The sequence below is a fragment of the Tamandua tetradactyla genome, chromosome 6, assembly GCF_023851605.1.
Source record: "Tamandua tetradactyla isolate mTamTet1 chromosome 6, mTamTet1.pri, whole genome shotgun sequence".
Taxonomy (NCBI): Eukaryota; Metazoa; Chordata; class Mammalia; order Pilosa; family Myrmecophagidae; genus Tamandua; species Tamandua tetradactyla.
This window is the reverse complement of record NC_135332.1, coordinates 144331103-144353983: the sequence shown is the minus strand read 5'-3', so window position 1 is coordinate 144353983 and position 22881 is coordinate 144331103. Positions and strand designations below refer to the sequence as shown.

Genomic DNA, 22881 nt, shown 5'->3' with positions numbered 1-22881 from the left:
TTATGATATACTGGGATTTTTTTTCATGCATGTTTTCATTTTATTACTTTTCTAACCTTACACTGGATGAAGGGGGGACGGTTTATTCACAAGGTTTTTACAGTCTCACAGTCACAAGATAAAAGCTATATAATTAAACAATCATTTTCAAAGATCAAGGCTACTGAATTACAGTTCAGCAATTTCAGGTATTTCCTTCTGGCTGTTCTAATACACTAGAAACTAAAAAGAAATATCTATATAATGAGTCACTAGATATCCTGGGATTTGATTATGTGTTATGTACACACTGAGACTGACCCCTGAAATTGATTTGCAACTTTAAATTTAAAATAAATTAATATTAAAGATTTAAGTACCTGACTCTTAAATCCAAAATAATAATATTTTTTGTACTTTAAAATAATTTTTTTGATATATGCAAGAAACTATATCATGCTTCAGAAAAGTATTTTTTAAACTCAGAAAGTTGAGTATAGAATTACCCTGTGACCTGGCAATCCCACTAACTAGGTATATACTCAAAATAATTGAAAGCAGGGTCTCTAACAGTTACTTATAAACCAGTGTTCATTACAGTGTTATTCACAATAGCCAAAAGATGGAAGCAACCCAAATGTCCATCAACAGCATAATGGATTAAGAAAATGTGATATATCAATACAATGGAATATTATTCGGCCATAAAAAGAATTGAAGTTCTGGTACTTGCTACAACATGAATGAACCTTGAAGACATCATATTGAGTGAAATAAGCCAGACACAAAAGGACAAATATTTGATTTCTCTTTTATGAAATACTTAGAATAACTGAATTCATAGAGACAAAACAGAATAGGGTTACCAGGGGTAAGGGGGTGGGGTGGGGTGGGGTGGGGAGTTACTGCATAATGGATATGAGTTTGGGTTTGAGATGATGAAAATAGTTTGGAAATAATGGTGGAACTTACACAATATTGTTAATACACTTAATGTCCAAAAATTGTCCACTTAAAATGGTGTGCTGGTTGAAAGTGTTGTGTACCCCAGAATAGGCATGTCCTTTAATCCTGGTTAAATATTGTAGTGTTGAAACCTTTGATTAGAATGTTTTCATGGAGATATTTCAGTGTGGGTGTGGCCCTTTGATTGGATTATTCCATGGAGATGTGATAAGTCTGATTGTGGGTATGGCATTTTGGTTAGATGGGATGTGACTCCACCCATTCAAGTACGGACTTGATTAGTTTACTAGAGCCCTTTAAAAAAGGAAATATGTTGGAGAAACTTCAAATACAGATACTTGGAGAACAGTTGCTTCAGAGCCAGCAGAGATGTAGACGTTTGGAGATGCTTGGCGTGCCAACAGAGAGTTGATGCCAGGGACATTTAGAGATGCAGGGCCCAACAGACGTTGCCTCATGTCTTCCCATGAGATGCTAGCAAGCCAGAACCCAGAGTTGTGTCCTGGAGGAGTTAAGTGCAGGCTCACAGACACTTAGAGAGGAAACCACTGGCATCAGAAGCTGGAAGCAACAGAACCAGGAACAAGGGCCAGCAGATGCCAGCCATGTATCTTTCCACGTGACAGACATCAGCCTTTCTTGTGTCAAGAAATTTTTTGCTGGATGCCTTAGTTTGGACATTTTTAATGCCTTAGAATTGTAAACTTGTAACTTAATAAATTTCCTTTTTAAGAGCTATTCCATTTCTGGTATATTGTATTCTAGTAGCTTTAATAAACTAAGACAAATGGTTAAAGTGATTTTTATGTATTTTTTACCACAAAATAAAATTTTTAAAAATTCTCTGTTTTGTAGTGTAATGATCTGTTAAAAGTTTTCTCACATATAAAACCCACATTTTCATTAACTTTAAAAGCAGATGCCACTTAAAAAAAGAAAAAAGAAAGAAAAGTAGATGCCCTTTAACTTCACCATCAAATTGAGAGAGACTTTAGTATTTACCATATTTCACTTGTTAAAAATGATCATTTTTAGCTCATCTTTAGTCTGTTCAAATTCATATTGTTACTTGTATACTTTGGGTGAAATTATAAACACAAGGCATTTGCCCATGAGGAAACTCTTTTCATTCTACTACAATATGTAAAATGATCTATATCGTTCTAGTCCTTATAAAAAAGATTATCTAGTTACCTGGTCATTAATAATGACTTGATGTTTGATTTTTCAAATTAAAATATGGTATACCATGCATAAATTGGGGCATCACTCCTATTTCTCCTGTTCACCTTCTTTTCTTAAGAAGGGGAAGAGCTTGGTGCCAAAAGTGTTGTGAACAAGTCGTTTGGAAACTTAGGTCCCAGAGATCCTTTGGAAAGTGTTAGGCTGGTTAGGATTTTTTCATCTCTATGGAATCCCATACTCTGGATAGGGATCACATTTTCTGATGTGCTTTGAAACTGCAGAAACTGTTAGAGATTCTATCAATAAGTTAGTCAACAAGTATTTCATTTAGCAATAACTTGCAGTTACTGCTATATTAAGCACTGGGAGGGAAGCACAATGTCAGTCGCTATTCCCCAAAGTAGTCCAATATACCTTCTGATTGGAATATAGCTTTTGATATGAGACAGTAAGAGTATAAGCAGTTTATATTTAAATGCTGATCATGAGGTTTGAACTGAGTGCTTTAGGATTTAGAGAAGCTTGCCATATTCTCCCTTACCCATAGGTGTGAGGTGTAGAATTAGAGAAAGAGATGATAAAATTCTATTTCTTAAGAATGTGAGATTCTCTCTCTTTTAAACTGGAACATCAGTTTGTAAAGACCTTTGTACAGGGAGAGAGCCTTTGGGCCTAATGGATTGATGGAAGCCTAGTAAGTATTAATTAGAGGATGCAATTCAAAAAGAGGAAATCAAGAGCTTCCTTGATTAAACTTCCCCAGGCCCTTGGGTGGATGTTTCTGCCAGGAAGGAAAGTGAGAACAGAAACCCCAAAGAAAGTACTTCTGGGTGCATGCTGATTGTAATATGTGATGATACCCTTGTAAATAAAAGGAGAGGACTGCAAACTTTTGCTCTTCATGGCATGAGAAATGTTTACCTTCTCCCTTGTTCACAGACCTCATTCATAAGAAAATATAGTTTTGTGAACAACTGGAGATCTGTGCGTTCAACTCTGAAGTTTCCAAAATTACCTTGACCTAAGATCTAAGGAAGATCTCCTTTCAATAAGCCACTTTATAGAGCTTATTTCACCGTGCATTCTCTTTTTCTATCTTCCTCCTTTGCTACTATCTCTCCTTTTTATTAGTGTTACTTATTAATAGAGTCTTCATTAGGTAACCAGTCTTTTCTCTTCAAGTATGATGTCCTTAATGTAATCATTCAACAAAAGTACTCAAAAATGTTGTGAAGGGCGGGCCGCGGTGGCTCAGCGGGCAAGAGTGCTTGCCTGCCATGCCGGAGGACCCCGGTTCGATTCCCGGCCCCAGCCCATGTAAAAAACAAACAAACAAAAAATAATAAAATAAAAAAATGCTTAAAAAAAAAAATGTTGTGAAGATGTACTATATAGACTTTGGGAAAAAGCAAAAGCAAAAGCAAAACAAAACAAAGCAGTTCTTTTCCTCCAGGAGTTCACAATTCAGTGGGTGAGACATGTAAACAGACAATTATAGAATGAAGTGATAAGGATTATTATTGGGGAAGCACAGATGACTGCTAATCCAGACTTTCAGAGAAGAAAAAGGTTAGGTAGTTGAATAAGGGGATAAAAGATTTTCTAGGCAGAATAATCACTGTGTGCAAAAGTATAAAAGAAATATAAGGCATTTGCTATGACTACAGCATGGACGTATGAGGTGAGGTTGGACAGGTGGGAAGATGCCAAATCACGTTCACTATAGGTCCTCCCCCCCTTTTTTTTTTTTTAACACTTTTAAGTTTCATAAACCAGTTTAAAATGAAGGCAACAAGGAAAAAATCTACAAATTCAGATAACAAAGTTCTTAAATTCTAAGTGTTAAACACTAACAGATATCATTTGATCAGCTATCAAAACTGTGAATGTTCTCAAAATATCAAGTAGAAAGTTCTTACAGATATCTGTATTGCTATAGTATTGACTTATGTTACTAAATATTTTCCTGTTTCAAACAAAAAAATTTTACAATTAGTGTATGAAAATCTTCACCACCTAAAATGGATATCATAGTTAGCTTACCCATACGCATATTTAAAAAAATCTGAGTAATCATCATAAAGCCTGTTTGCACAATATGTTTCATAAACCAATTTAAAATTAAAGCAAGGAAGAAAAAACATCTCTAGATACAGATATCAGAATTTCTTACATTCTAAATATTAAACATTATCTTAAATACCATTTGATTAACTATTGAAACCGTGTGCATTCTCAAAATATCAAGTAAAAAGTTATTATAAATACCGACTTTGCTATAGTAGTGAGCTATGCTACTGAATATTTTTAAATATTTGATTTTAGGAATTTATTTTATCTGATATTAATAATACTAGCTATTTTTTTTGGTTGTAAAATATAACATATATACAAAGAAGAGAAGGAAAAAAAGCAATAATTTTCAAAGCACACTTCAAAAAGCATTCTACAGAACAGTTCCCAGTTTGAAACTACCATGCCCTCTTTTCAGATTTTTCCTTCTTGCTGCTCCAAAACACTGGTGGCTTTATTTAAAAAGTCACAATAACAGAATCGTACAGTATCTGTCCTTTAATGTCTGACATATTTCACTCAGCATTATGTCCTCAAGGTTGATCCATGTTGTCATATGTTTTGGGACGTCATTTTGTCTAAATACTGCATAATATTCCATTATATGTATATACTACATTTTGTTTATCCACTAGTCTGTTGATGGGCACCTGGAATGTTTCCATCTTCTGGCAGTTGTGGATAGTGCAGCTATGAACATCATTGTGCAAACGTCTGTTCATGTCACTGTTGTCAACTGTTCTGGGTATATTGGTATTGCCAGGTCATAGGGCAGCTCAATATTTAGTTTTCTGAGGAATTGCCAAACTGACTTCCACAGTGGCTGGACCATTTTACATTCCCACCAACAGTGAATAAGTGTTCCAATTTATCCACATCCTCTCCAACATTTTCCTGTTTGTTTAGTAGCAGCCGTTCTTATAGATGTGAGGTGGTATCTCTTTGTAGTCTTGATCTGCATTTCCTTTATAGCTAAGAATGAGCATCTCTTCATGTGTTTTTACCCGTCTGTATTTGCTCTTCAGAAAAGTGTCTATTCAATTCCTCTGCCCATTTTATAATTGGGTTGTTTTTTGCTGTTAAGCTGATAATTTTTTTATGTACACAGACTATCAAGCCTTTATCCGATACGTGGTTTCCAAATATTTTCTCCCACTGAGTTGGCTGCCTCTTCACCTTTTTAACAGAATTTTTTGAGACACAGAAGCTCTTCATCTTAAGGAGTTCCCATTTGTCTATTTTTTCTCTCACAGCTTGTGCTTTAGGTGTAAAGTTTAAGAAACTACCTTCTATTACTAGATCTTGAGGAGGTTTCCCTACATTTTTTTCTAGAAGTTTTATGGTTCTGGCTCTTACATTTAGGTCTTTGATCCATTTTGAGTTAATTTTTGCATAGGGTGTAAGGTAGGGCTCCTCTTTCATTCTTTTGGCTATTGAAATCCAGTTCTTCCATGCCCATTTATTGAAAAGACTATTCTGTCCCAATTCAGTGAATTTAGGGGCACTATGGGTCCTTTTTTTTCACATGGGTAGGCACTGGAATCAGACCCAGGTCTCCAACATGGCAGGCAAGAATTCTGCCACTGAGCCACCGTGGCCTGCCCACTATAGGCCTTTTTTGTGGTTGAAAATGAATGGGGGAGAAATGAGTGCTTAGATTCATTGACTTGTGGTTTGGAAGGGTGATCCATAGGGTAAGTAGGGGCTGGAAGGATGAGGTTGGAATGTTATGAACAGGTCGTGAACAAAAGGTCAAAGGAGTCTGGCCTTATGGATCGTGTCCAGGAGATGATCAGATAACCAGGAATTTATCCTAGAGGTGATGACAATGATTTGGGATCTGTCATTTAGTATGTAGGAGGCTAAGAAACCTGTCTATAGGGTACAGAGAAACTTGATTTTGCTTCCTTGAACACAGCTCCACCCCCAAACATTTAAAAAAAATTTTTATTAACAAAACTAATCAACATACACATAAACATTATTAATGTATGAACATTCCTAATGTATGAGCATTCCATACTTGGTGTGCAATCACCGGCTCACAATATCATCACATAGTTGTATATTTATCACCATGATAAATTCTCAGAACATTTACATCACTCCAGAAAAAGAAATAAAAAGAAAAATACTCATACATACCATACTCCTTATCCCACCTCCTCATTGACCGCTAGTATTTCCCTTTACCCAATTTATTTTAACATTTGTTCCCCATATTATCTATTTTTAATCCATGTTTTTACTCATCTGTCCATACTGTAGATAAACGGAGCGTTAGAACAAGGTTTTCACAATCACACAGTCACTTTGCGAAAGCTATATCATTATACAGTCATCTTAAAGAAACACGGCTATTGGAACACAGCTCTACGGTTTCAGGCACTTCCCTCCAGCCTCTCTAATAATCCTTAAACGAAAAAGGGGTTGTTTATATAATGCATAAGAATAACCTCCAGGATAACCTCTCACTCTGTTTGAAGTCTCTCAGCCACTGACACATTATTTTTTCTCATTTCTCTTTCCCCCTTTCAGTCGAGAAGGTTTTCTCAATCCTTTGGTGCTGAGTCCCAGCTCATTCTAGGGTTTCTGTCCCACATTGCCAGGGAGGTTTACACCCCTGGGAGTCATGTCCCACATAGAGAGGGGGAAGGCAGTGAGTTTGCTTGCCGTGCTGGCTGAGAGAGAGAGGCCACATCTGAGCAACAAAAGAGGTTCTCTGGGGTCCACCCCCTAACATTTTATGATGAAATTTTTAAACATATAAGTTAACAGAATTGTATAGTGAACACCAGTATACCCACCATCCAGGTTTCACAGTTATTAATAGTTTGATGTATTTGCTTTTTAATATAATCTGTTCATCCATTCATCCTACTCTCTATCCAAAAATCCATCTTTCTAAAAATGAATTTCTAAGTTGCAGACATTTATATACTTTACTTACTTTACTCCTAAACACTTCATCATGAGTGTCATTAAATAGCTTTCAAAATTTGTTTATGGTTCTTTTGTGGATGTAAAATTTATGTATAAGAAATGCTTAGATCTCAAGTGTTCCATATAATGAATTTTGGCAAATGCATACACCTGTAAAATTCAAATCCCCATCAAAATATAGAGCATTATCACCACCCTAGAAAGTTCCTTTAAGCTCCATCCTAGTTGATTCTTGTCCCTATTCCCCAGAGACAACTACTGTCCTAATTTTCTCACCATAAATTAGTTTTGTCCCTTTTTGAACTTCATGTACAGTTTGTTCTCTTTCACATAGGTTTTTGTTTTGCTCGTAATGTTTTTGAGATTCATCCATGTTGTTGCTTGATTCTTGTGTGTGCAGACTTTTTAATGTTAGAGTTCATGCTTGAAACGATTATATGCAATTCCTAATCAAGCCTTTAGAATGGTGATCTCTTAACAATCTTGAATAGTCTCCCCTTAATGAGAAACTGTTCACCCAATAGGTAACATTTTTTAAACTAATTTTTGCAACCATGTAAAATGGCAAGAGTTGAACTTAAATTTTAGATTTAATAGTTCTTTCCTTTTTTCCATCACAGATGTAATGTTAAAATTCTTGGAATGATGAACATGGATTTAGAATTCTATAGAATGCTTTCATATCAAATAATGCTATTTTCATATCAAAATATGATTTCAAAATAATGATGAAGCTGTATGTGACTGGCATTTTTAGAGCTGTTACTTTATATCTGGCTTGGATGCTACTACAAATATATGTCATTTGCCACAGACAGAAATGTCTGATGTATGTGGAGACAAAAGATTTGTGGTCACTGTGCCTAGCTGTGCCTTCCAGGATTTTCCCTCACACTTTTCCCTAAGCTGGCAGCACTGTGGGCTGTGCATTGTTCTTCTTAGTCATCACAAACAAACTCTTCAGACAGCTTTATGGAGCAGTGGCATGCTCTGCAGCTAGCTAATAAATCCATGTCCAGGGACTTCAGCATCTACTGGGCTAGGCTGTTTTCAGTGCCTTGCAGAGAAGCAGTGGGTTTGGCTGGGCTCAAAAATAGCTGTCCAGGGGGAAGGGCGTTGCATCTGAGGAGTACCAAACAAGGTTGCTTCACAGTCAGGGGAGGACTGTCCTTCCCTGGCTGTACCTGAGTGCCCTGAGGGCTGGAGATGTCCACTGTCTCTTGACTCAGTGAATTCCATTTGCCGCACTCCACTAAGTACCATTTCACGTCTAGTACTTTGTTCACATTACCTTTGTTTAAAAAAGAGAAAAGAAAGAATGTATAGGTCTCTTAGGAAGAGAAAGCAGTAGGAGGTCCATTCTGATATGTTTGTCCTAGCTCCTGATCAATGACACATCTGAGAGTGTCAGTTTAGGATTCTGCACTGGAAATTAGATGAAAGGCTTCAGTTTAATGTATGGATAGCTTTAAAGGAAATTGGAAACTTGTATTATTTTTCTACTTCTGCCATTAATTGTAATCACCTTTATTACATTTTGCTTTTCTGACCTTTGCTACTTGTGTCATGCATTTCTCTCTACTCTGCTTTATTGCCTCTGGTGTATGTTTCCAGATACATAATTTGAAATTATTTGAAATATATCCTAAATACTATTTTTTCCATATTAGTCTCATCTGATTCCTCCTAGCAGATAATATCTTTCCCTTCTTTGGTAGGAAATGGTTTATATTGTAATTCTGTTATGGCATGTATTATATTTGTTCTTGGACTATGTTTTTTTGTCTATATTTATCTTATTTCCCCTTCTTTGTTTATAATGTCTTCATTGTATGTTGCACATCTTTTAGAGCTGTTAAGCAGTTGTAGTTCATCTGACTTGAGGGTGCAGCAAAATAACTTTTTAAGCAAAATATTTTACTTACTGTAATTATCAAGCACACATGAACTATTTTGCTGTACTCTTTCAGTAAGAAATTTGAGGTTTGGACTAAAAAATGGAAAAGCTGACTTCATTTGCACAGATGGCACACCTGTAATACATGAAAAAAACAGGTTTCAAGAGTGTATGCAATTCTAAAAGAGTGTTTCTACCTTCCATTGCATCATCCAGCAGGAGAATTTGTGTTGCAAATTTTGCAGTCAGTTTCACTGAATGATGTAATGGAGGAATTGATTGTAACTCAATTTTCTCCTTGATTGTACCAATAACCATCTCCAGTTTGTTCATTATCTGGAAGATATTAAAGCCAAGTGTAGAGACTTAGTTCATTTTAATGCAGGCAAGAGACTAGGTTGTGGAAGTTTATTGAGAGTAACAGAGTTGCTATACTTTTTAAAGTGTGTACACTTCAAAAAAAATCTAATTAAAGGGTTTTAGAATAAAGGGTTTCAAAGTAAATGTTTCTCGGACTCTCACTGGTAAACAAGACATTGTTTCTTTACCAATGTGACAGAATATCTGAACACATTGAACTAGAAACTGTAATGGGAAAATGTGTTCATTTAAGGGAAGTGTGGGATTTCCCACTCAAGTGAGATAAGAGGATTGAGCAGAAGGCATTTGGAAACTACATTTATTTTCCATTGTGGAACTACCCTGTGGCTCTGAATCACAGATGTTTAATATTGGTAGAAATCAAGATACCATTTCAGAAGAGAAAATAACATTCAAAATGGCATTTCAGAAGAGAAATATCGATTTTGATGTATTTGAATAATACTTTAAGTTTCCATGATTGTGTTTAACCTGAGGAAGGGACTGAATAGCAAGTAAGTGCCCTATCATCATAGTTTGGATTCAGCAGGAATGCCACTTAAGTGGAGTTGGTCAACTGTGCCTTCTGAGAACTGTTAGCAGTCTGTGGCGAGATGAGTTCAGAAATGGAGAGTAAATGTTTAGAATCTTTATGGCAGTTTAACAAAGTATGTTTATATATATTGAATTTAATAATAAAAATTGGGCTATGCAGCTCTTATTTTATTTTCAAAGTAATTCACTTTGATTGTAAGTTATAAAAATTAACTCTCTGAAATGGATGGGGACAAAACCAAAACAAAGCAGGTACTTCATCCTGTAATTTGGAAAGCTCTGCGGTAGAATCCCTTAGATGTGTGAGGCACTTGAAGCGAATATCTGAATCCACTAATACCTAGAAATTTCTGGCAATGTGGGGGCCACAATCTAAGCAATATTTTGGTCCACCTGGCTCTAGGAAATACAAACTCCTTATTTTGGCTAAAAAATTTAAATAAAACGCAGATTTTAGAAAAGCCAATAAAGAACATAATCCACTAATGTCATTAATTAAAAATATACTAACCCTTCATGTGACCAGGTACTGCAAAATTTGGTCATCCTTATATTAGCACAATGCCACCTACCTAGGAGTTAGTAAAAAATATTTGTTGAATTCAGTTGATTTTTCCTAAAAGTTAGCAGAAACTGAGGTAGCTCATTAAAGTCCTGAAAATTAAAGTAACTTTGAAAGGTAAAATGAAATTATATTGGCCTTATAGCCTCCCCCAAAATGTAATCTGCCTTTTTCTGCTTTATTAAACCTTTGCCAGTTAGGACTTTGAAACTATACTACCCAGGTACCATTACTAAGGCAGTAAGTGTATTAAATCCTTAGTTGTTTGTTGTTGGTGGTGTTTTACTTGGTTAATATTTTGAGTAAATCCCTGGATAAAATCTTATGCTATTGCTTGTGACTCTGTTTTGACACTGCAATTACTTGAAGTATACTTAAAATCTGTTTTACAAAGTAGGTGTTAATATACTATAGTATCTTCCTTATTGCACTATAATTCAACACCATTTTAAACAATTAGTCAGTTTAAGAAAGTAAGCAGCCATACTGAAAAAGCAGCATTGTGTCATATTGTCAACCTACATGCTAAGATTTAAAAAATTGAAATATAATTATGAATTCATAATTATGAATAACAAATTCATGTACTGTATAACAATGTATGCCATAATGTGCTTTTTAAAAAACGTAATATACTTTTGACATAATGAAAATAATTACTAATAAAAAAAGTTTTTTAATGATTTGGAAGAGAGTTTTTGTTCTTGGTAGTGGCTTTTCAGTTTTGACTATTTTAAAAGTGGTTGTGTTGGTGGATGAGACAGCCATTGGGAAAGTGTTTACAATTTTTATGCTTGAAACACATGCATTTTCAAAGTTTCTTCATGAAAAGTTAGCAGGACCAAAATTATTAAAACTGTATCTCCTTCTGAGGAATTTTATCACTTCCATTGGGAGCTTAATTTAGCTTATCACTTCCATTGGGAACATTTAAGAGATTCACAGTCTCAATTCCATTTTTTTTTCATTGCATGGGCAGGCACTGGTATTCTAACCCGGGTCTTCGGCATGGCAGGCGAGAATTCTGCCACTGAGCCACCGTCACACTGCTATCAATTCCTTTTTAATGCAAAACATTGCTTTGGTCTTTCTTAACTCAGCCTTTATTTTTATGAAATATATATTGTTAAATAAGTCTGTGGGAAATTTACCAAGTATAGTTTTATTTTGATTATGTTGATGTTTCATTTAAGTGCTGTGCTTTATTTTTTCACATGTTCTATTTTTTTCCGAGTATGGTAGCAAGATTGTTTAAGAGTATGCAGCATTCTAGTGTCTTATTTTTTCCTTCCAGAGATTGTAGCACTGAGTTCTCTTTATAGTGAGAATTTGTTGACTATCTACATTATAACCAATCTGTAGCCGAATTAGAGACTTTAGGCATGTTTTAAAACATATGAGCATAAGCATAATATTTTGTTTTTATATTTTTGCAGGAAGACTCTTTGGCGACAGATGATTTCCTTGTGGACTACTTTAATGAATTCTTAAGTCTTCCAGTGAGTGTATTATTATGTTCTGTTAAATATTTTATCAAAGCAAAATATTTTAATCACTTTATCTAGTGAAACAAATTTATCAGGGATTATATTTTTCAAAAAAATTTAAGTGAAGCAGTTAGGTAATGTTCATATATATTATAGAGCCAATCATTTGGGCTTAAATCCTATTTAGGAGTTGTTCTTGTTAAAGAAAAATTTTTCAGATTTTCTAACCTTCAAAAAATATTCTGTTAAAAACCTGCTATTGTTGCACTTGGCACCATGTTAGGCTTTGAACAGAGGTGGTAAGGACAGAAAATCAAAGTAAAAAAGCTAAATTTCTTCCCTTTATGAAATTATTGTCATCCTCTTGGAAATATATTAAAGTAGAACTTGTATTTAAGACAATTAGGTTTTGTTTTTTAATCAATACTAATAAAACTCAAGACGTTGGCTTGTTTTAGGTGGATGTCAAATAACAGATTTTTAGTTTTAGACAGCAATGACTGATAGAGTGTCTTCCACAGTGATTGAGGCTTAAAAGGAGAGGTCAGAAGTGAGAGAAGAAGGGGTTTGGAAAAAATGAAATGGGAGCTCATAAAATGACTTATGTTACTGTATGAAAATAAAGTTAATCAGGAATGGGAGTTAAAAGGAACTTAGATAAGAAAAGACTTTTATTATTATGTAATGAAAACAGGAAACATCTTTTATTAAAAGTTTTACTGGGGAAAATTTGAAATATGTATAAAAAGTCACAAGTAACTTTAAATAATTCGAACAATAAATGCAAATTCTCATAGAGTTTAGCCACTGAAAATGTCTTTTGAAGGCAAGGTACTTAGTACTTTCTTTTCTAGATTAGTTTTTGTATTGTATGTATATTTTGTGATTTTTTTCCCCAAAACAATTTTGTATTCTCCCTCCATTTGCACTGCTGCATCTGTAGAACCATTATGGGGATTAGATTGAGATACCAAGCCACCCTCTCCCTTCATGGGAATGGGAAAGTTTTGTTTGGTCTAACTCTTCAGCTTTCACCACTCAGTTTTATAGTGTGAGAGTTAGGTTCAGGTGTCAACTTGGCCAGATGATGGTGCTCAGTTGTTCTGTTGCTGTGGACTTAAATCATCAGCATGTGAATTTCATATGGCTGATTACATCTGCTGTCAGCTAAGGAGAGTGTCTTCCACAGTGATTGAGGCTTAAAAGGAGAGGTCAGAAGTGAGAGAAGGAGCTCAGCACAGCACACCGTAGCACACCGTAGCACACCGTAGCACACTGTAGCACACTGTAGCACACCTTAGCGCACTGTAGCTAGGAGTTCAGACCCAGATGTTTGGAGATGCATAAAGGGGAAATTTCCCCCAAGGAAAGCTGTTTGAACCCAGAAGCCAGGAGGGAAGGCCAGCAGATGGTACCATGTGCCTTCTCATGTGACAGAGGAACTCAGATGAAACTTATCTGCCTTTCCCCTGAATAATTGTAAATTTGTAACTAAATGCCATTTATAAAATCCAAATCCATCACTGTTATATTGTGTTCTGGCAACTTTAGCCAACTAAAACATTAAGCATAGAAAGTAAAGCAGCATCATAAAACTGTTAGAATTTTGTTCTTTGAGATTATGTGGTCTTTCTTCTGGGTTTTGCATCCTCCATTCTTCCTTCAAAAAATTATATTGTAAAATTATAAAAAGAAAATCTCTAAATTGAGTCATTTCAGTTTCTCAAGATTTTAATATCAGTGTCTCAAGATTTGTGATTATCTTGACTTTTACTTGCTCAAGGAAATAAATTTCCCTACTGTTTTAGTTTCCTTGGCTGCTCAAGCAAATACCATGCAATAGGCTGGCTTAAACAATGGGAATTTAAAAGCACACAGTTTTGAACCCAAGCGAAAGTCCAAATCAAGGCGTCATCAAGGTGATGCCTTCTTCCTAAACTGGCATTCTGAGGCTGGCTGCTGGCGATCCTTGACCCTTGGCTCCCCTGTCACGTAAGCAATGAACATGGTTGCCTCTCCTGGCCTCTCTGGTCTCTTTTGATTTTCATTGAATTTCAGCTCTTGCTTCCTGTGGCGTTTTCTCCTTGCCTGAGTTTCATTTTGTTTATAAAGGACTCCAGTAACAGGATTAGGAATTAGCCTGTAGGTGGACCACACCTTAACTGACAGAACTGTATTAAAAAGTCCTACTTAAAATGGATTCACCTTCACGGGAATGGATTAAATTTAAGAACATGATGTTTTTTGGGGGTACACACAGCTCCAAACAACCTTTCTTTCTTCAAACTCTATTTTAATCATATGAGAATAGTATAGAGAATTTACCCAAAAACTGAGAAGCACTCTACCATCCAGTCAGAGCAGACATTAGCCATTTGATTTAACTGTTACAAAAATGTTAATTTTTGTACATCCAAGCTTTAGGTGAAATGACAGTGTGTGACTTCTGTTGAACTACGTCTGGGTAGACATCTTTTTCATCTCTCCTTGGCAGATTCTCAAAACGTGACCCCTTCATGAACCCATGCAGCTCACCTGGGCTGTGTTTTCCCTTTTTTCTGTCTCTCTAAATTCTTCTGCTTTTACCTGTTCTTTTTTGTGCTCGTTTTGCATCTACATTCAGTACCACAGAGCCTACCCACTAATTACCTGTTCTCTGCTCTTATTGAGTACCAGAAGACTAAAGAAGGCTGATATTGTCACAGGTTTTCAAAAAGAGTTTAGGGGTAGGAAGAAGAGGAATAAGGATTCACAAACCAAGTACCTGGCAAAATTCTGAAACAGATGAGTCATATTTGGTTTACAAGCATTTGGCTAAGAATTACAATGCAGAATGGGTTTACTAAGAAAATAAATATGCCAAATTTATATATGTATAGCTATGGACTGGTATTTTAGGGAGAGCCATAAATAAATGTATTATGATTTCAGTAAAGTATAGCATAAATGATGAGAGCAATAATAAATTGAATCATGTCACTTCCTCCTCAATACCCTGTCTAGTAGCTTCTCTTTAGACTAGGAATAAAATCCCCAGTCCTGGATGATCTGGCTCTCGCTTAATCACTATCTTCATTTTCCACCACTCTTCCCCTTGTTAATTCTTTTCCAACCAAAATGGCCTTCTTTGTGTTTCTCAAACAAAAACATGCCAGGAATGCTCAAGGCCCTTCAGTCTGGCACACTCTTTCCTGAGATATCTCTATGGCTTTCTTTTGATTTAAATCTCTTCTGTTCAGAAAATTTTCTGTTCACAGAGAATCTTCCCTAACAACCCTTTGCTGGTTTGAAAGGATGTATGACCCCTAGAAAAGCCATGTTTTAATCTAAATCCCATTTTGTAAAGGCAGAATAATCCCTATTCAATATTGTATGTAATCAGATCATCTCCCTAGAGATGTAACTCAATCAAGAGTGGCTGTTGAGCTGGATTAGGGGAGATGTTTCGCCACCCATTTGGGTGGGTCGTGAATAGTTTATTGGAGTCCTATAAAAGAGGAAACATTTTGGAGAAAGAAGGAGATTCAGAGAGAGCAGAGCAGAATGACATGGCCATGAGAAGCAGAGTCCACCAGCCAGCGACCTTTGGAGATGAAGAAGGAAAATGCCTCTCGGGCTGCTTCATGAAACAGGAAGCCAGGAGAAGAAGCTGTGTGATGCCATATTCGCCATGTGCCCTTCCAGATGAGAGATGAACCCTGACTGTGTTCACCATGTGCCTTTCCAGATGAGAGAGAAACTCTGTGTTCACCATGTGCCCTCCCACTTGAGAGAGAAACCATTAACTTCATCAGCCTTCTTGAACCAAGCTATCTTTCTGTGGATGCCTTAGATTGAACATTTCTATAGATTGTTTTAATTAGGATATTTTCTTGGTCTTAGAACTGTAAACTGCCAACTTATTAAATCCCCTTTTTAAAAGCCATTCTGTTTCTGGTATATTGCATTCCAGCAGCTAGCAAACTAGAACAGACCCTATCTAAAATGGTACCAACACATGCTCCACTTATGTTGTTTTATTTGTCTGCAAAACCCTTGTGATTATACATGAAATTGGTTTCCAAATATTTGAACTGATTCACTAATATAACCAGGACAGCTTGACTCTTAATAGCCTACAGATTGAAGTCCAAATTCTTTGGTATGGAATTCAAGACCCTTTTCAATTTGGCCTCGACTTAACCATTCTAGCTTTATCTCTAGTTTCATATTGCTTGTGCCACCTGCACCCTCTTCCCTGCCTTGCCTGCCCCACGCACCTGACCACATGTGTTCTTCTTCTATTCAAGTCTCATGATGCAATGGCTGCCAAGTGGAGTAAGACAGCACCATGTTTAAGTCCAGCTCTTCCAAGCATTACCTGTGTGAACTTAGAAAAGTTAGTTAATTCCTCAGTTTTCTTCTCCATGGAAGCAAGATAACTATAAGATTGTTATGAAATGAGATAATTATATCAAGAGACTAGCATAGAATAAGTGCTTCTCTTTCCTTTGCCTTCCTTAACTAGATCTTCACATGTTACATTCCTGAAACATAATGAGAAATCACTCTTTAATTTAATTTGGTGGATCATCGTCAGCCTAGAGAGTAATCTTCTGTGTCACACAAATCTGTCATTAGTTTTGACTTTTAAAAATTATTTCTATCAGCGTCTTGGATGAAAAGTTGAAAGAGAATCAGTGTTTTTTCCAGCTTAAGTCCACTCAGCTAATAAGTGACAGGGCCAACCCACATCCACATGGTTCCAAAGCCTTTGACTAATTCACTCCCCTTCTGGGCCTGTATGGTGCAGCACACACAAAGATGAGAGGAATAAACTGAGAATTTGGATTACAGAATCTGAGGTCGTTATTATCTAAATAGGCTGGAATGGGCTAAAACAAAGCTCAGGTGTTCTTAGGGTGCATTAATAGAAGTATAGTCAAGATCAGGAAAATATTAGTTTGGCACATAGAAGGCACTTAATAAATACTTTTTTTTTTTTTTTAAATCAAATTGAATTGTCAGACCACATTTTGGAATATTGGTGCCATTTGTTGAAAATGTTGCCATGCCAAACCAACTCAGAGAGACTCAGCCAATAAGCACTCTGCAAACAGGTCAGATGAAGAATGGTTGAAAGAAGTGTGGGTGTTTAACTTGGCTTGGGTATGGGTGGTAGGGGTGGAATGGAATAGTTTTCAAATATTTGAAGATCTCATTGAAGAAGAAGGGTTAATATATTCTGTGACTCTAGAGGAAGAACCAAGGCCAATGTTCATAAGGAAACTGCTTTTCACTCATTAGAAGAAATGAACTTTAAAGTTTGTTTTCTAACAATAAAATGGGCTGTCTTGTGAAGGAGTAAACTCCCTGTGATTGGTGGTATTCAAGTAGAGGTTAGGAAACCATCTTTCAGGGATATTGTAGAGGGGATATGTACACTGGATGTTATATTGTGCTTTCTCAACTAAGAAAAATTTTGGTTAATTCCTTCTTCTCTATTTTATCTCAGGAGCTACATTGTAAATTTCTCAGGAGACAAAATCTCCTGGGATCCTTTCTTCTGTATCTCCCCAGGCTTCTGGAGGACAACTCTATTTTATTTCTATACTTCCATGTAAAATCTTTGAAATAAACAAATGAATCTTCTAATCTTCTCTTTTTCCCCCTCCTCTCTCCCCACCACTCCCCCCACAACCAAAATCAATAATCTAAGCCCAAGAATGTAGATACAAATCATAACATTCTCCATCTGAAAGGGCCTTTAGGTCATCTAGATTTCTGAGACGTCTACATATGTATGACATGACCAAGGCCCCAACACTGGATTATGGCAGAAATGGGCTAGGAATCAGGCTTTCTGGCTCCTACCCCACTTCCCTTGGGACACTTTGTAAGATCCAGAAATTGATGGCTGGTAGCCTGCCTCCATGTTATTTTTTGATGAGGGGAATCCAGGACAGTTGCTGCTATTATAAATGATTATGGCACTTTCCAAATCCTAGCTTTCATAACTTCATTCTGCTTGTTCTTGTGCCAACTTCACATTCAGATATTGTTTTCATTTGGTGTCTGGGAGTTTTTTGCTGTCAACTCTTTATGGACAAGTGTTTACTTAGTAAGTTTTCTTCTGTGCTATAGTGTGAAAACATTTTTTTTTTTTACTTTTGGGTTTGTTTTGTGTGTGTTATGCTCATTGACTGTTGTGGGCTTGAGTAGATAGCCCACATACAGATTTAGGTTGGTCCTCTGTGGGTGGTTTAGAATGTTTGTGACATTTATGGTTTGCAGAAGCTAAAGGGGTGGCCTGTTCTATACCCTTTTTGCAAGGATAGGTATGTCATGTGTTTGCCAGACCATGCTGAGCTATGTGCCTTTGTAATTTTACCATAACTTCTTTCTTTTTGGACAGATTCTCCACACTTTCTTAAAAAATCTGTAAACTATTATAATTTCTTTCAGCTTTATGCAGGAGTTATATGCTAGATGGATTGTTGGGTCAGGAAACAGAGAGGGAGAGGAAGAAAGAGAAGATTTGGAGAATAGTGGGAAGAAGTCTTCTGTCTTCCCCTGCCAAAATTTGCTCCTAAGAGATTGATTTAAATGAATCTGATGAAGCTCTGGGTCGTACTGTTTAGTTCAGCAATTTATATCTGTTGTCATTTTGATAAGTCTTGTACTCAAATATGAAGCACTCAAATTACCTAGTGTAACTCATTTTTTAAAGATATTTTCTATGCTTTGGTGATATTTTCTATGCATTGGTGATATTCTCGATGCATATTGCCATCGGGAAATATGTCTTGTAAAAAGTTGATGGTTAAACATCTAAAATGACAATAAAACTTAGATTAAAAGAAGTTGTTATTGGTAACTTGTTATAGTCAAGTAGTCAGATGTTTTTCATTCACTGACTAGGATGCATGTTTAAAATATAGCTTTGGAGCTCAATTAGTAGAGACAGAGTTGGAGCAGAGATGAAGATGTATTAAATTAACCTAGTCATTAGTTTTTAATTTAAATACTGTTCAGCTAAATAATTTGGCACCCGGTGAGTTTCAGTGGTGCCGGGCTGGCAGTTTAAGCACATCACTAATTATTCACAGGTTTTTTTTTCTCCCCTTTTCAAAGAAATGTGGAACCAGCAATTTATTGTGGTAAGAATATTTTCATGCACTTGCTTTTTCTGTGAAAATATTTTTCGCACATGGGTGACTGGTACTACAAAGTTAGCTTTCACCACCTTTAGGTCAGTTCGTTTTAGAACATGTGGAAAATGATACCCTTGAAATAGGAAAATGAAGTATAGGAAAGAGAAGTCTGCAACAGCTTGTAGAGAACAGGGTTGGAGGCTCAAACTGAAGATTTTTCCTGTCATATGATTAAAAACTGAGCATTCTTTAAATCGGCCTACTCAGCTTTCTGGGGGAAGGACTTCCTACATTGTTCATGTCTATCTCCCTCACCCCATGTGTCTTTGATTATCACACATTAAACTAATTTTAGGAGTTTTGTTGATAAGCTTAGAAATGGTAAAAAAAATAAAATAAAATAAAATAAAACAAAGGATTCAATATGTGAGAGATTCTTTTTAAGCAGGCAGTGGGAATTTGGGTAATAATTAAAGACCAGCTTCTTTCTCTGTGTAAGGCACGTAGATGGCTGGCACCACCCCATGTGTGAATAAACGTGAGAGTCAGGATGAAGAAACAGAAAGAACATAGGCTTTGAAGTTTGTTTTAACCTGGAATGTGATGAGTATCAATCACGGAAAGTCCTTGAAATTATTTAGTTAAAACCCTGTTTGCAGATAGGATAAATCTCAGTGAGGCAAGGTAATTTGCCCCAAATTTCTTCTATTTTATCATTCTACTTATTCTAGAAATAAGAAGTTTCTAGTTTGGCCAAATCCCTTTTAAGTTCTGCCTATATCTAGACTATGATATTAGAAGTAAAATTCTAGTATTTCTACAGAGTCTTTGTAGATAGATTCTCCTTCAACATTTGCATGTTGCACTCATTTAATTTCAGTATTTTGTTGAATTTTTCATGCTAGAGAAAAAAACAAATGACCATGTACTTGTTCCTTCAAGGGCAGAAACAATGCTTTATACATCTTTGTTTCTATGCTTAGGATAGCAGTGGACACTAGCACACTAAACAATTTTGTTGTTGCATTGCAATGAATGAATTGGGATAAGTTTTGAATTAGTAAGTTGCCACTCAGAGTTAAGGGCCTTCACTTCAGAGCTCTACTCTAACTCCTTGCTTTTTTTTTTTTTTTGATGTTTTGAGAGTTTGGAAACTTTAGTGCACAGGACCCTAAACTGCTTTTTTTGTTCAATTTCATGGAAATATATCCATAGACCATCCGAAGTATACAGTCACTGGCTCACAATATCATCGCATAATTGTACATACATCCCAATGATCAATTTTAGAACATTTTCATTACTCAAGAAAATTAATAAAAATAAATAAAACCCAAGTCCTCCATACCCCTTATCCCCCATATTCATTGCTTTTTAAATAGGAAAATACTTTTTTGCCCTTGACAGTGATATTGTCCCATTTTAATTAACTCCACAGAGAGAAATTCTTAAGTTTAAAGAATTATAAATGTTTTAACAAATCATAAATTTACATTTGTTTTTATATATAAGAACAGTTCATGTCGTTTTATCATAAACACAATTTTCCTTTTATTGTTTTCTCTGTGCTTTTTTCTGCAAAGTACTTTTTTGATTAGCTCTTCTTCTCACTTTCATGTATTTTCCTCTTTCACCTTTTTCCCCTCAGAATGGATGCCATGTACCCTGCCTCCTTCTCTAGTTAACTTGGTTCAAAATTCACATATTTTTGTGAGTGCCTGTGTATTGCAAAGCCTAATTTTCATGTGGAACTGCAGCTACAGGGGAATCTGGGAAATGTAGTTTTGAGTTTTCCAGCCTCTGCATTTTAGGAGGTTGGAATGGATCTTCAGTGAGTCTATTCACAGCATTCATGACAAGCCCTAACTGAAATTATAGGCCAGTCCTAGGTTTAAAGCAGTTTCATAGTCATGAATCCATAGTTCTGTAGGAAGCACACTAGGGGACTTTCTGTAAAGTCAGGAAGAACTCATTTAAAGTTTCTCAGCTGCAGTTTCACTTTGTAAGATGAAAAAAGAATACTTGCTGACTACCTGTCTTAAAACCTGCCCCAAATTCTATGCATGATAGGGACAGCTCAAGAGTTAATTGCTACTTTCAACTTGGTTGTGATAACAGTAGCTCTGAGCTAGCAGAGAGCCTCCCCACAGTGTAGTGAAGGCTCTGCTTGTGGGGTGTGTCTGCCTAACCAGCTGAAAGCAGGCAAGCAAATAGCACATCCTCTATACTGTGACCAGGAGACTCTTCCTAAAACACAAATCTGACTATGTTATTCCCTGGGAGTTCTCTGTGTCTCCCTATTTTTAAGGATTGAGATACAGCCTATAATTCTTTTTTCCTCTACGAATTCAGTTTTTATTCTGATTGCTAGTTAAATATGGTTTAATTTCACAGTTTAACAGTTAAGGATCATACACTGAAGCCAAAATACATATCTAGGATTTCAGTCTAAGTTATTATTCCGTGTATACAACTGAAAACAACCATAAGTTATGGCATAACAAATGCTGGGACTTTTGTTTTGTTTTGTTTGTTTCCAACCAAAAGTAGTTTTTATAGGTACTCAGTTGTACGCTGAATACAAGGCCAAGTCAGAGCTTGTATTAGCCTTTGTTTAACTCTTAAAACACTGTTTTGGTGGGCAGTAAAACAAAAACAATGGGAAGTAAAGAGTATATTGTGATTATAGTCCTACACTTATTTACTACTACATAAAAATGCCAGTAGTGATTGTTATTTTCTAGCCCCCACTATGAAGTTTCACACTGAACCCCACCTTTGGTATTATTCTTAAAATGACATGTGAAGCCTTCCATGATCTGGTCCTATCTACTTCAGTACTTCAAGTCTTTCCTCTCTGTTTCTTAAACTTTCTCTTCCACTGCACTGATCTGCTTATAGTTACCCACATCTACCATGTTTCTTCATGCCTCTATGCCTTTACTAATAAAACAAGAATGGTTAAGAGACACACTTTTGGATCAAAACACCTTGGAATTTGTATGTCAGGGTTCTCTAGAGAAACAGAACCAACAGGAGATATCTGTAAATATGAGATTTACAAAAATGTCTCATGAACCATGGGGATGCAAGAGCCCAAAATCTGAAGGTCAGGCCACAAGCTGGTAACTCCATTGAAGGTCCTCAACAATTTCTCAGTAGAGGCTGGCTGGCTGAAGTGGAAAAGAGAGATTCTCTCTTCTGAATTCTTAAAAGCCTTTGGGTGATTAGATTAATCATTACTCACTGCAGAAGATACTCCCCTTCCCAGCCGTGGATGCAATCGACATGCTCATGATTTAAGTCCATGAACTGTCATCACAGCAACAGATAGGCCAGTGTTTGCTTGACCAGACAACTGGGCACCATCACCTGGCCAAGTTGACACCTGAACCTAATCATTATGGAATTGAATTCCAGGTCCACTTATTTCATAGGGTTATTAACTTAGCACATTGGCTGGTGTAGAGCAGATGATCAGTACATGCTAGTTTTATCATGTGAGGCAGTGTAGCAAAGGGTGTATCAATCAGTGTTCTCCAGAGAAACAGAACTAATAGAACACACGCACACACACATTTTAAGAGATTATTTTAAGGAATTGGCTCACACAATTGTGGGCGTTAGCAAATCGGAGATCAGTAGGGCAGACGAGTAAGCTGAAAACTCAGGCAAGAGTCAGTGCTGCAGTTTTGAGTCCAAAAATCTGTAGGGAAGGCTGGCAACCTGGAAAATCAGACT

General features: G+C 36.2%; 1 protein-coding gene across 16 annotated transcripts in view; it reads left to right on the top strand.

Annotated features, from left to right (window-relative positions):
* Positions 1-22881, top strand: part of RGS22 (regulator of G protein signaling 22) — a 268718-nt gene that overhangs the window by 65673 nt on the left and 180164 nt on the right. For all 16 annotated transcript variants that reach the window (XR_013178357.1, XM_077167336.1, XM_077167335.1 and 13 more), the window contains one exon: positions 11957-12019. Coding sequence is in view for 15 of the 16 variants with exons in the window: in XM_077167336.1 (XP_077023451.1) it covers positions 11957-12019 (63 nt within the window). In the remaining variant the exon portion in view is untranslated. The remainder of the gene's footprint in view (positions 1-11956; positions 12020-22881) is intronic.